Raw genomic sequence first — 14,656 nt, forward strand, 5'->3', positions numbered from 1 at the left:
TGTGGGTAGGATCGGTATAGGCAGATTTGCTCTTGAAGTCACCTGAGAAAAGCCCTAGCGGCGTGGAAGTTTGGCAGCTACTAACCAGAGGAAGAGCCAGTTAATGAAGTCCAGTTTAACTGCTGACCAGAGATCGTTCAGTGCTGCAAGCGACATTTTTTCCAAGCAAAAGCCATTACATAAACACATTGTTTCATAGCACATGCCCTGCCTGCAGGTAACAAGAACAATTACTTCTCTTTCTAGTCCTTGCCTCAAGCACCGTTACCTCATAGGAGGCATATAATGTAATTATTTTAGAGCATCTGTTCAAGCCACAGCAGAGAAGACAAAAGTAATGGAACAACACGACAAAATTACAGGACACCACTTAATTCAATCATCCTTGGAATGATTTTGCAACCAGGGTCAAGATTAAAGAACATATGTTTCCCCTGATCAGGTAGTACCCAATTTTTATTCTCAATTAGCATTCCACAATGGTCCAAAAGCCCAGAAGAAGTGATCCACAACAGATGAAGGATCTTCAGATTAAGGGAAAGTTTTTCACAGGCATGAACGCTAAGCTCTTTTCAGAACATCATGGTTTGAAGTACAAACGCAATCTCCAAGTACAAACTGGAAGGCTAAATTAGAAAGGACTGGCTTCCTAAGGAAGGAACCACAACCGTTTTCTCACAAAAGTTAAGACATGAGCTCTCAAAGGCAGTGTTAGCTACCTGAATAGAAGGAATTAGCAAACTAGTCAAACAGAAGTTTAAAGAAATTCTCTTAAAGGCGTTTTCAGATGTTGAAGCTCAGGTAAATTTAGAAAGGGAGGTAAGCATATAAATGCCACCTTATGTGCCTGAGACCCACATGCAGGCTATGCATTGAGAGAGCTATCTCTGGAGAAGTTAGGGAATTAATTTTGGGGTGTTCTGCCAGCCACTCACATCACGAGCCCAATGTAGGTACCATGCTCCGATACCATGCATCTGAGGAACAGAAAAACTACCACCTTGAACACAGGTCCCAGAGCAGTTTTTTAAGGTTTCCAATGGAAAACATCAAGAGAGAGTGCCACCTCAAGTCTAGTTAGGCACTTAACTCTGAGATGGTGTAGGGCTCCCACCGACAGCTAGAGTTTGGCAAACAGACTTTCTCTTTCTCCTCAGCCTTTCCTGCTGTTTACCTTACATGCCTCATGTTTGTGTCTCCTCTGTAGGTGTTTGCTCTCCCTGTGCATTTTAGGAGGAAACCAGGCATTCAGCTCCAAACTGGCAGTGCTGGAATATGCAGTGTGGCACTGAGGAGCCAGCTGTGGCAAATTTCATTGCTAATCTAACCCCTGGTACTGTCTTCAGTGTGTAGAAAAGACTTCTGTGAGCACAAGGCTACTCTAGAAATACTCTGCAGCTGGAGGACTACCTATTTTCTCAAGAATGGGCAGCCCGTAGAGCATATTTTTGTCAGCTGGCTGAGAAAATTTTGTTTCAGAAGCCACAAAGAGCAGGAAACCATGACACTAAACTAATCACCTAAGAAAACAAGTCTCCTCAAGGAAGCAGCTGAAATGACAATTTACGTGATAATCTGGCAATAATGCAGCATAGCTGTTTTATGTCAAGGCGGCAGCGGGAGCCACCTCCAGAACTCCTGTGGGGTAACGCGCCCCTAGCCCATGTCCCATGGGGACACACTTTCCTTTTCAAAAGAAATGAGACAGCAGCTACCACAGATTTCATCAGGAAGCAGTAATTATTTAACTTTGAGAAACAGAAGCTAACAGCAGCATCACCCTGAGCTCTATGGCTTGGACTTCAGCTGAGCTAAGCCCAAATGAATGCTCCATGCCCTAGCTTGATGCTGTACGCACAGCAGCTTGGACATCGGACAGACGCCCACCAGCACCACCCCTACCACAAACACCACATTGCTCCAGTAGAAGGCTTCGCTACTACTGCTACTTGCTAATAGTACAATTTGGCCTTGTCTTCAGCTAGAATCCCTGAAAGAAAAGTGCAGGTTCAGTGAAAACAGTCTGAGAAGTGAGACTGTGGCCCATCAGTAACACATTACCAAGAACAGTTCAGACATCTGCAGGAGAGAGAGAGATGACCATGAGTACGATAAACCTCTTGCATAAAATCCACATCTTATGTTAATTAATCGCTTTGATACCCAGCACAAAGGTACCTCCTGACAGACTGCTGTAGAGATCAAACTGATAATCTGGAGTTACTCCTTGCTTGTATCTATCTAACTTGCGTAAGAATTGGATGCTATTATCTTTTAATTTCAAGGGTTCTTTTTGTTCTTTGGTTGTTAGGTTTTTCCCCCCCCAACAAGTTAATGGGAACTTGAATTGTAAAGTGATTTTATTTTGAGGAACACAAAGTAAATAGGTATTATTTTAAGGCTAATGTACTGAATTAGACAAATAGAGTTTATAAACTGAAGTTTTTTGAAAGAAAACATGCTTCATTGGGTGACATTTGATAAAAACACTTGCATTCATCATGTCTTGATGCCTTTGTAGCTTATTTATGACTCTGTTAATGCTGTCTGCTCTGGTGGTGAAGCTCCCACCTAAGTAGTAATATAAATCAGTAGGATGCCAAGTCAACCACACTGCAACATTTTAATGCTGCTGGGTAAGAGAGACTCATGAATACAAAATGCTGAAAATCAATAGTAAAAAAACATCCAGTCATGCCAAATCAGGCTCTGACCTTCTTCCCCCTTAGAGTTTCATCGTGGCCAGGCGGCTGGTTACCAGCACTACATGTCCAGGTTCTGTGCCTGCTGCAGAAGAGGAGGGCAGCGCCCGTGGCGCAGTGAGCTGCACTTTCCTATGAGTCAGAATCAAATTAATGGACCCAACTCCTGGAATTACTGGGGCTGCCGGGCTAGCGCCTCGCCTCCTCCATGCTAGCAGAAATACATGTGAAATGCGTTTAGAAACTGGTCCACATTCTCCTGGACATCATGTGAAGTTACGGCACTGATAATTTCTGGCCACTGAAGAGCTAAGCCTCGATTCTGAGCCCATATGCATATAAAGCGAAAGTGACTCTTGTGAAGTTAGTATGTTGGTAAATCAGAGTAAGTGAGATCTACTACATTAGTCCTCTACCATTGTTGCTCCCAGTATTTTGGTTCAATTTCAAAGAAATAACTATACTTTGGCGTTACCTGCAACTTTTTTCTTTCTTTTCAAAGAAATATCTTCAAATTCTGAAAGATCAGTGGCAGCTAATTTGGGGGCAGTGTAGAGATAAAACTCTGATTCAGTGAAAAAGAACATGTTAAAACACGTTCAAATGTGGTTGTAGATCAGTGCAGGTATGTGCGATACTTCTTTCATTCACCCAACACATCAGCTCTAGTCAAGGTTATGGAAGAGATTTAGTTTTAGCTTCTGGTGTTTTCTCTAGCCCTAATGCTTTATGAAATAAAAATCAAGATCTAAATGATAAACAAGTAAACAAACAATCATGCAAACCATTCTGAAAAGTCTTGCCCTTTTCTTCTCAAAAAATCACTAGATAAGACCACACCATCAAAATAAGCAAGCTTTCTGAGGTACTCTCCTGCTAAAACGGGAACACACTCCTCCGTTATTCCCCTAGTTGGCACACACAGAGTGAATCTTTATAAAAGGTGTGTTTTGTCCTGCCTAGAGATACACAAAGCTAAGCAATATCTTACAAAGATTTTAATTTAATCTTCCATGTAGCCAGGGAGCTTTAAGCTATAGTGCTTTTAATTTATGTTACCTCATAAATTAATAATGTAGGTATGACGAAGGGTAGCTCATCAGATTAAATGTGTCATTTTATAAAGCAGTTTGGAAGCAAAAAGTATGAAGCCAAAATGAAGTAGTCTTAAATGATCCATTAGGCGCATAAATCATTACATGTGTTATTTCTGGACTGGACAGTGGTTGAAATGAATGATAATTTAGTTACTGTATTTTAAGCTAGTGAGCACTTGCACAAGAAGGAAGAGAGTGGCGCTGACCCTGGTGTGCTCTTCAGTGGCCTGCTAGAGCTCTCTGCATCACTCCCCACAAATGCAGTCCTGTGCCAAGGGTGGGTGGTACCCTCAGTAGCGAGGGTGGGACAAGTTCTCCCTGAGCGGTCTACACTTGGGCACAACTCTGGCGTTTGATGGAGCTGCACAGGGAGCCCAGAGCAGTTCGGACATGAATGCATAAGGGTCGGTTTGCTTTGAAGAGTGACTTTCTTCCCATGCTGTGGACACGACTGATAGTCTACTTCAGCTTAAATAGAAAGCTCCTCACCATGCAATATGGGTCAATCAGAAATCTTTGATACTTTACATTATGGCCTAATTCTCAAAATCTAATAAAGAAACTGAAAAAACCCTGCTCTTAAATTTAATGTGCTACTATAAAATTTTTGTAGCAAATTTATTGCAATTATATGTGCTATAAAATGGGAAAAAAACCTGTGCAGTTTTAAACTGGTTTGTGTCCACGACAGGTATGTTCTTTTGTGAGACTACAAAACATACAAATTCATATACTTATGGCATAGTATATATACATACTGGTACAATACAATCGGAATTTAAAACCATAATAAACCATGTCATCTGTATAGGAGGGACTATATCCATTCACTGTTCCTAGATTTTATGATCCCTCTTTTGTCTGTTTTTCCCTAATGGTTGCTGTTCTTTACACCCTCCTTAGCTGTATAGCGAGGTACCCCACAGCACGCCTGCTGGCTCAGGCCCCGCGAAGCCGCCCGCCGAGGAAGGGGCGGTGTGAAGGCGCTGCCTATGCCGCTGTGAGGGGAGGCTGGGCTGCCCAGCCCTGCTGAGGAGGAGGCGGCTGCGCAGGTGCCCTTGGGGAGCCTCGCTGCCAAAAAAATTAGGTGCCTGTGGATTTTAGCAACCTGTGTAGGCAAGATCCGAGAATCCCTTCCTTTACTACCTCACTGCTAAGGTGACTTAGATGTCATATTTCCACCTTCTCCCACTGCCACCTTTTCATTTATCTCATTGCAAATTCCTGCCAAAGAGCTTAGATAGTATACAAAATATAAATGAAGGTGACGCATAAAAGAAGCAGCAAGTGATTAAGCAAGATGCTTAATCACTTGCTTAAGATGCTTAAGGTCAGAATTGTCTTTTTTTAACTATCCAGAAGCTCATGTAATGCCTCTCTAACGTGTCCAGCTGTGCCTGGAGTGCAAGCTTTCCTGAAGACGGTAATGCCTCATACAGACCTGTAAAGTCTCTCTCTCTCTCTCTCTCTCTCTGCATTTATATATAAAATATTCAAAAAGGCAGAATAACTAGGAGGGGATTCTGGAACTCAATGCTTGGGTTTTCAGATGTACATCCATGTGACATCTCAGCCATAATGGAGCAGGCAGATGAACAGTAATTCTTTTTACAGTAATTCTTATTGCAGGACCACTGAAAGGTCTCAGTGTAGTGGACATAGCAAAGCAGACACTATATAAACACATGGTAAGGGACAGTCCTCCCTCTGAAGGACTGTCTCATCCAAACAAACGGAGAGTACAAGGAAATCAGAGGTCTGTAGTGACTTGCTCAAAGCCACAAAACAAAATCTGCAGTAAAGCCAGGAACCAAAGCCATCTCTCCAAATACCCAAGACTACCCTGACACCAATAAAAAACTCCACAAATTAACCCTATTCAGTCTGCTGGTCAGGCACGAAATACACGTATTTTACTAAGCCTGCTGCAAGCTTACTTGTAATGATGTTCCCCTGCATCCCAAACAGGCTGCAGGGCTTGTACCTGCTCTTCAACTCAGCCATCATTTAATTAAATGGAAGACATAAAACTACCAACCATATCAATTAACTGCAGCAACAGAGTATAATGCTCTGGTTTTAACCCCAGGGATCTGGCGAACCACAACTGCTCACCCCAGAATTCAGCAGTATTTAAAACATTATCTGAGAGCAGCTGGAAAGAAAAATATTTAAAACCCAAAGAAACGAAAAGGTAGTTGTTTTGGGCTTGCATTTTTTTGTTGCTTTCTCTAGCCTCCATGCTTCTCTCATCTCTGAAGCAACCATGTTTGCTGTGGAGTAAACAACAAATACAAACTGAAGACTCAAGTGCAGGAAACATGGCATCTTACAAAAATGCCTTTAGAACTTGTGGATACTGCTCTAGGACCTGCAGTGAACAGTGAAATTCCTTTACCTGCAGACTCCGAATGATTTAAAAGATGAAGAAACTGTAATAATGGCTAAGCAGCACAATTTCAGCATTTATAATCTTAAACCTAGTCATCTGAGGTAGAGCATTGCCTGAGTACCCTGGGTTCTTCGATTTTTTCCTGTAGTGAGTTTCCACCTCGCTGCTGCACAGCTGGAAGCTGAGAAATGTGTACTTCTTACTGTTTACTTTCTCAGCTACTTCATTAAAAGGCTGTGAGCCCCACTGTGTAACAGAAGGGGAAAATGTTGTTCACATCCTTCCATGTATCGGGGAAGCTCTCTGACACGGGACATCTTGATGGCTGAGTCATCCCATCTGTCCCAGACACCGCTCAGGCCAAAATGAGATGAGATGAAGGAGCGCTCACCAAGAGGCAGTCCTTCAAGCAGCCAGAGCATCCTCAGCCCCTCACGGAGGACGGGCACTCAGGGTTTTCCATGAGCGCTTCAGGCTTTGTGGGTTTGGCTTGCTGTAAAGACAAGGTGTGCTGAAGACAAAGTGCTGCTTTTGGTTATGACTGCGCTTCCTCCCGGAAATAAACACAACAGCTCGAGTTTAACTGGGATCAGAGCTTGGCCTTTGATGTCAGGGGCATAATGCCAGGAAAATACTGCATTACTTTTTGCTTGGCTATTCAAGGCACTGCACTAGTCCTGAGTTTGGAAAAGAAAAGCTTATTTAGCTTACTCGGAGACTGCCACAAACATCAGCTGTGGGTAGAGGCAGAAGATATTAATAAAAAAATGATGTTCACAGAGGTTTGAACAGAAAACTCTTGAGAAGCAATTGCAGAAAATGCGGAATTTCATTACGTGACTTGTATGCATTGGAAATAAACCTGGATTTCTTACTGTTGGAGTGAAATTGTATTAAAAATAGTAACATACCACCTAGCACAGGACACAGAATGAATTCAGAACATCCTTTAACAAACCTGAAGAGGAAAGCAAATGCAAGTTTGATTTAACTGGCTGATCCGAATAAAATGTCCGCTAGAGGTAGAACAGCATGCAAGAGCCACAGCAGAAAAAACAAAAGCTCCCATACCTGTATCTTTGCTTTGGAGACTGCTTTTCAGCTGACTTAAAAACATGTCCAAGATAATACAAAGGAAAGAATAAAAAGTTCCAGTTTGTTGCAAACCACGTTAGAGTGAAGGGTGCATCGAATTTCTTAAAGGTCAGTTTTGCTAGCTGGGTTGAACCCGACCAGGAGGAGCAGACACCCAGAACCACGGCCACACCCCAGAAAATCTTCTTGAGTTGCGTCACGGAGCATTTCCAGCAACAGCGGTTCACCCTTCCACCGCCTTCCACCCCGGCTTGCATCTGTGCTTCGGCTGGGGCTGGAGACTCCCGGGAGCGCTCATCCCCTGGGGAGAAGAAAACACAAGGCTTACTAGGGAAATCCAGGCTGCATTTTAGTTTTCAAATCCTAGGCCCTTCTGAAGTCATGTGGAGCTTTACCAGCAGAAAAACCCCACCAGATCTTGACACAAAATGTCCTTCGTTTTTAGATCATTGCAAAGCCTCTGATTCAACTGAGGCATAATTACAATGCAAATAATAATTATCACCTCTAGATTTAGAAGCCACTGGGTAAAATGGAAATGAAAATTACATGTTGCTCTGATGTACATAGAAAGGCTTAACACACCACTTAAACTGATGCTGTTAGGATGTGTAAATGAATGAAAAATACGGCATTGAGTTTAATAAAGCAGCAAAGGGGATTACAACGGCACTTGGAATTGTTATTGCCTTGGAAAATGTGGAATTGAGCAGCTTATGGAATATGGTGTTTCTCAAAAGGAGAGAGATGACAATGTATTTAATCTTGAAGTTAAGCACGATCACTGCAATGTAAGTAGCACGATTAATACTGAACTGGGGTCATCAAGTATTTCAGTGATCCCTAGCAAAACAGCGCTCCTGAGGCTGCAACCAGATGGCAAAAATTAGACCAACCCACAGGCTGCCCTGAAAAGCATCTCAGACTAGGCCACCCAAACCTTCTTTAGCTCAAGTCCTGCACCAAATGCCATGCAGCACATGGACTGGAACTTTGCCCTGGTATAACTGAGCCCGGGATGCTGCTGGAAAGCTCAGTTTCACACATGCCTTATTGCTGACCCCAGTGTCCAGGGTCCCAAAGCAGAGGCCACGCACCCGAGCACCCATCAGCCCAGTTACAGACACTATACAAACCAGGTGACGGTTTCTAAAGACAGCATCCACTGTATGTCTGGTTTCAAATCACCTGCATGACAGCCATCAAAACCTCCTCCAGGCTTATGTTCCCAAAAACTTGTCTCTTTTACATATTAGAGCACTTGGTTTAATGAAAAAGTAACTTCTCTCCTACAATACCTTGCCCCTTTACTTACATCCATAAACACGAATTGTTGTAGCCCTGCTGTTGTACCACCATCAGCAGATACTGTATCCAGCTTATGAATGAACGAGCAAAGTGAGGTTAGGTGATTCAGTTCCTACTGAGATCAAAACGTGCTGGCAGACCTCAGCACGCAGACCACTGCCTTTAGGGCTTTCACCTGCCTGCCTTAAATTCACCCCATTTAACACCTGCTAAAGCCATCAGTCACCCACATGCAACACTCAGCACTGATTTCTGTTAAAGGCTGACTTCAGTTTAGTTGGTCCATTCACTTGAAGGAGGACATAATAGTAATTCATGTTGAAAGCCAGGAACCTACAACTTCAAAAGTGTCCTGAGGTCATTGCATGCATTGAAAGGTGAAAAGAGAAATATTAAGTACAGCCAGGACAATGAGAGACTCTATTATTACCAAATGTTTATATATGTTCAAGGCAGACTAAGAGAGATCTGCACATAAAAAATCCTTCCTTATACTGGTGAGAATCAGTATTTGGAATGGAAAATCTCTTAAAGCTTCTTATTGCAGGTTAACCTAAATTTGTATTTACATGACCTAATACATTATTAAAAAAAGGTTTATTCCGATGGAGAGAACTATTTAATTATTTCTTTACAGATAAAAAATGGATGATCTGAGCTAAGAGTACCATTAGTTTGCCTAGTAAAGCTGTATTTTGTAACAGGAAAAACTGTGGCCTCTGTTTGATATCTTGAAATCTAGAAAGAATGTACAGCAGCAAAGGCATAAACATCTAGTCTTTCTGAGCGGCTTTAAGAGAGATGGGGATGTTGCTGATCTTTCTGCTTATTTCAGTTTTCAACAGAAGATGTGTGGGCTGGTTCCCACGCAATGGGAGATAAGCCAGCAGGCCAATGAATTATCCAAAGTTAACGTGGCTTTGTATCAAACACGTAAGGGAAAGGTTGCAAGCTACCTGCTAAACATTAGAAGAAGCTAGAATTGAAAAAAAAAAAGGATGCCTGTGAACCCTTAGCTCGTTCAAAATCATTTAAATACATTTTCCTTACATCATTGCTTGCCTCACTCACTGCATAGACTGGCCAGGGTTCAGTTTCCCGAACAACGGTACATTCATTTCTTTTAACTTCACCACGCAATGGGCAGCTGCCAGTGCTCTTTGTTGCTGTCCACCTCACAAGTTCCACAATGATTACTGAAGTTTTCCTTTCCTCTCAAGCTTTTCCACTGGGCGTTGTCACTGCAACACTGAACACTTCTCACACCCTAACGAACTCCGGCATCCTTCCCATGGACCACAGGGAGAGCTGGGCACAGAAAAAACAAATCCAGGCAGTCAGGGTGCCAAGCGAGAGCTTAGAGGGGTTTGTGCCACTGTGTCAATGCAGGGAAAAGCCTTCCTCCACTTACAGTTTGCATCTCTGAAACTACTTGGAGAGGTAGGCAAAAATGTTCCTCCTTCTAGAAGACAGCTAGCAGGGTACCCGCCATCCCCGTCTTCTCTGCAGTTATTCTCCCAGGAAGCAGGAAACCAGGATTTAAACCCCTCCTGCTGAAGATATTTAACACTAAGGAACACGCCTTAAGCCACTAGGGTATATGATATCCTGAGATGAGCAGGTGCTCTGAATCACAACACTGAAGCTGTGTTATTTTTTCTTAAAATAATAATTGATCACTGAGACAGGAAGATAACATGTCTGGCCCTCTGGCCCAGTAGTCTTGGCAATCACTGAAAAGAGGGAAAATCACAACTATACCACCTGATACACCAGACACTCAACGTAAAATAATGCAGTGTTTGGTGGACACCCCACAACAGACGCTGTGGTGAGGATCTTCTCCCCACCAAGGGCTGAAGCCGCCTGTCCTGTTCCCCCTCGTACTGTGCACATACTTGTGAATCAGCAGTTCATTTGGACAGCTTGCATGAATATCACTGCCTTTTAACTCTATTCCATGGCAATTACTCCCTATGAAATAAAGCTAAACTTTACTGATGTTTTCTCTGCTCCATTGGCAAAATGACTTGTCCAGGTACGTTTAATTTTGTGTCAAATACACCAACAGAAACATTCACTTTCAGCAAAAGACAATACTGCATGTATCACTTCTAAAGTGATGTTGCAGCTCAAGGCTTAAGTTTCTATGGATGCTCATTCTTTGGATGCATTTACATGCTGGATGGAGTAAAAATTTATCCCTGGCATGATGGGTTACATGGTGATGGGCCCCATATTTTGGGGTAAAAAACACTGTCCTGGTGATTAACAGTTACAAGCTGAGACTTGTAGTATCTGTCAGGGCAACCGCGTCGTGCCCTCATGATTTCCTGTGCTGCTGGAGGGGTAGATGTCAAATGGGCACAGCTTCTTCTAGGGGATGCGGCACTGTCCTGCAAGATATCTGGGACATAATCTGCCCCAAAAAGCCAGACTGTCTTTGGAAATGGCGGATGCTACAGACGACAGATACCCATGTGGCTTCATCCTCTCATTTACTGTGCTAGGGACTTGCCTGCCAGCTGGCATACATAACGCCCAGAGCTGTAGCTTTCCCTGCCCAGTCCCTGTGTCCCCATGGGGACATTTTCCTCACCCTAACTGCAGGTGCACAGATGGGGTGACATCAAATGCACACACAGATGAGAAGCTCCTCACTCTCTTTCTAACACTGTGCAAGGGCCAGCTGGCAACAGAATACACATGAATTTAATGATGGCAAAATATCTTTTCAAATGGATGAGGCAGGACATTATTTTATTTCTGGACATCCTCCTCCAGACTTTTAATGGGTTTCTTCCATTCCTCCTTGCAGCAGACTGCTCTGTATGCTACTGTATCCCCCAAAAGAACAAATCAAGATGCTGAGATAGAGGAAAATGCCTATCTTGCTTTTACTAATTTTGGCTTTTCATTCTCCCTTTTGTTTATTCATTTTCCTGTTTCATAATTCCCAACTGGAACCACTCCTCCCTCCCTTTCAGCCCAACCTCTCTCCCATGGCATTCAGAAGCAAAGGAAGGAAATCACCTCCAATGCCACTGCTGATGCCATTACCCACAGGGATCCCCAACCCCAGAAAACGGCCGTCCTTCTGATTCCTCCATTATGGATGAGACTCCTCTCAGCTGACTTCAGATACCTGTGGTAGGGACATCTACACCTGAGCTACTCACTCCACACTCCTGGCTGAGGCCACGGAGAAAAACGGGCACTGGAAGGCACTACACACTCCACGTAAGGTAGATGCCTTAGATGACGTGCCCTTTCTCACTGACTACAGATGCTTGCACTGGGTTACAGAAAATCCACCCCAGCAGACGTAACACCTTCAAAGAGCCTGTCCAGACCACTTCAAAAGTGCTTTAAGGCTTAAGACTCCTGTGCACAGCTAGCCAGTTAAAGGCTTATCATAGGACCACACTGTACCTCAGTGTATATGTTAAAAACGTGATACTGATAAAAACCAAGGGTGGCATTCATCTTCTCAGTTTGAGACATCTGCTGTGCAGACTTGTATATCTCAGACAGTCATTTACACTTTTTGCATAGTTAGTAGACAGAAAAAAGACATTTCCATAGCATGGTTTATCTCCTCCTAAAGCAGACGATTAAAACAAGCCAGATGAATCACCCTCTGCAAGTGCTTGTTTCTCTCCCTCAGTTCTAAACAGTCTGGGGTGACAAGCTGAGAAGTAGGTGTCTCTAGTGTAGGTGTCTGAAGCTGGGTGAGATGAGTCCCACCTCTCCACCGCTGCTGTCAGGAACAGAGAGTAAAGCCACCGCAGACAGCACTGGTAGGCTCAGAGCTGGGCCCTGTCACACAAACATATTTAGCTGCCACCAGTGAAATGCTTTAGCTGTTGCCACCTAGTCAGCAAATGAGTGAAAGAAGTATTACAAAAGTGCTGGGTGCCCTTGCCAACCCTTCAGAGTGAGAAAGTGACCCGTGTCACAGACTAAGGTCCTGCCTATTAGGGACTGAAACGTGCCTAATGATAATGCACAACTCTGCCAGCTTCTCCAGGCTATGAATGTGCTTCAGTGTAAGCACATTCTTAAACAGCTCTTTAAATCAGGCTTCTGGAAGAAATTCTGACAAAAGGAAGAATCCTCACAGGTCTCTCTGACAATTACAAATGAGCCATTCTCAAGGCATTTCCATTTTGCCAGCCTCTCAAATGTTTTGTAGCTGCTTGGGCATTGCACAGAACAAGTTTGTAAAGCTTGCAAAACTATTATATGCTTATCATAAATAGCGGAGAAGGAGCTGAGGCAAGTCCTGTAAGACAGAGCCTGACCCTCAGCGCAGTCAGAGCTCTAGAAACCCGTGATATGGAGGGGGATTGGAGCTGGACACTACACAAGGTATGTTCTCACAGCCTTGAATGCTGTGTGAGTTCCTCTTCACCCAATAATTACTACCCAGAGAGATCAGTGGGAGACTGTTAGTTCCAACACAATTACCTACCAGTTACAAACATACCTAAGAACACACATGATGATTTCTGATGGTGGTTTTCTGGACAAACAATACTATTTGCCTCAGTAGCAGACTCCCAAACTCCTCAAAGTGTTTTTATCCCATTCCTGTCTACCACACTAGCTATGCGTTATTTAGCTGTTCAGGATTTTTGAGCTAAGCTGTTAAAAAATAGCTGAGGCATCATCTTGTGAAGAGAAGATGAAGCACCAAATCCACAGTGATTCAGATCTCGAATTGCCACTGTAGTTGTCTAAATCTGAAATTATATTTATTCAGATAAATATATATGAATATATTGCCTGTTGCCCAGGCATTTTCTTCACAGTTGGTCAGGTTAAAGAGGTCTCAGGGACTCATCTGTTGCCTGGTAGATCACCCAGTAGCTACCGCAGCTTTCTCTTGCCATTGCCCACGATGATCTCTCCTTTCGCAGGTCATCCTGATAGCTGGTTTTAAGGAACTGTTAATGTTTCATTTTGGAAGCCAGTAATCTCCATGCATCAACCTTTCCAAAGGCCTATGTCTCTGCTGCACAGAACAGTAATGAGAGCACACACAGCCTAACTTCTGCATCGAGGGACGTTCTCTCCTTCTCCAAATTAGCTTTAGCTTTGCCCAGGGCTGCTTGCACCACCTGTATCCTTCTCCCAACCCCACTAGAGCTCCTCAGATGCCAAATAATCTGTTCCTGGGCTCACCTAAGCACCATGACTCCTAAGCAGGTTTGTGCCTCTCTTATACCCAGATCCTGTCAGGATTCAAAGACACATTTGAGAGTTTCCATCTCTCATTTTAAGAGTCACCTCCAAGAAATATTTCCATTCTGTATTTGAAGTAGCCATTGGAACAAAGCCTAGAGCCTCACTTTTTCTCCTCTGGGCAAGTGACCTCCTCACTTCACGCTTTGCCAATAAATAAGGATGTTTTCTATTCTGAGCAGACCTGTTTTGCTGATATCTGGGTTCCCCTGGCCTTGGAAAGCCTGCAGGTTAGGGCACCCACTTGGGCACATGGGATCCCTGCTCCTTCTAGCACAGGGGGTGGGAGGCTGCTCTACGCACTGAGCTACTGAACAGGAGCACACACTCCACCTCCACTTTTTGAAGGAAAGGGTTCAGCCACTTAGCTGCCAACTCAACTCTGAAACAGAGTGGTAAGTGCTAGAGAGAGTGAGCAATACTGAGAAACGGGCATCTTAGCACTGCATAAAACACAGGACTCTGCTTGGCATTACCTGCCGGGCAAGCTAGATGATTCATCCTGCAGCCTCACTGGTGTCCTTTGACGGGGGTCAACGGGCACGTTGATAAAGGAGATGCACTTTCTCTTTCTAGGTTTTTAAGAGGCTTCTGCCAAAATCCCACTCCAAAGGGCCTTACAGAAAACAAGCAGCCAGGGAAGGTGCTGGAATGGATAAAAGGCTCAGTACAAGATAGGAAACCAGTGAGGAGTAAATACAGCAATGGGGGAAGCAGCTGAAGCTCTGCAGAGGTCTGCTGTGGGACCTGCACTCTTCACCATAACCACAGATAATGTGAACAAGGGGGCGAGCAGTGAGGTGTCAAAGTTTCCT

The 14,656-nt window shown here is 43.7% G+C and overlaps 1 protein-coding gene across 2 annotated transcripts in view; it reads right to left on the reverse strand.

The window, feature by feature from the left end:
* Window positions 1-14,656, reverse strand: part of SLC35F3 (solute carrier family 35 member F3) — a gene marked incomplete at both ends in the record, with an annotated part of 187,953 nt that overhangs the window by 42,992 nt on the left and 130,305 nt on the right. For both annotated transcript variants that reach the window (XM_082307913.1, XM_082307914.1), the window contains one exon: window positions 7,263-7,587. In XM_082307913.1, coding sequence (XP_082164039.1) covers window positions 7,263-7,587 — 325 coding nt within the window. The remainder of the gene's footprint in view (window positions 1-7,262; window positions 7,588-14,656) is intronic.

The sequence above is a fragment of the Platalea leucorodia genome, assembly GCF_965183815.1.
Source record: "Platalea leucorodia genome assembly, chromosome: 3".
NCBI classification, from domain to species: domain Eukaryota; kingdom Metazoa; phylum Chordata; class Aves; order Pelecaniformes; family Threskiornithidae; genus Platalea; species Platalea leucorodia.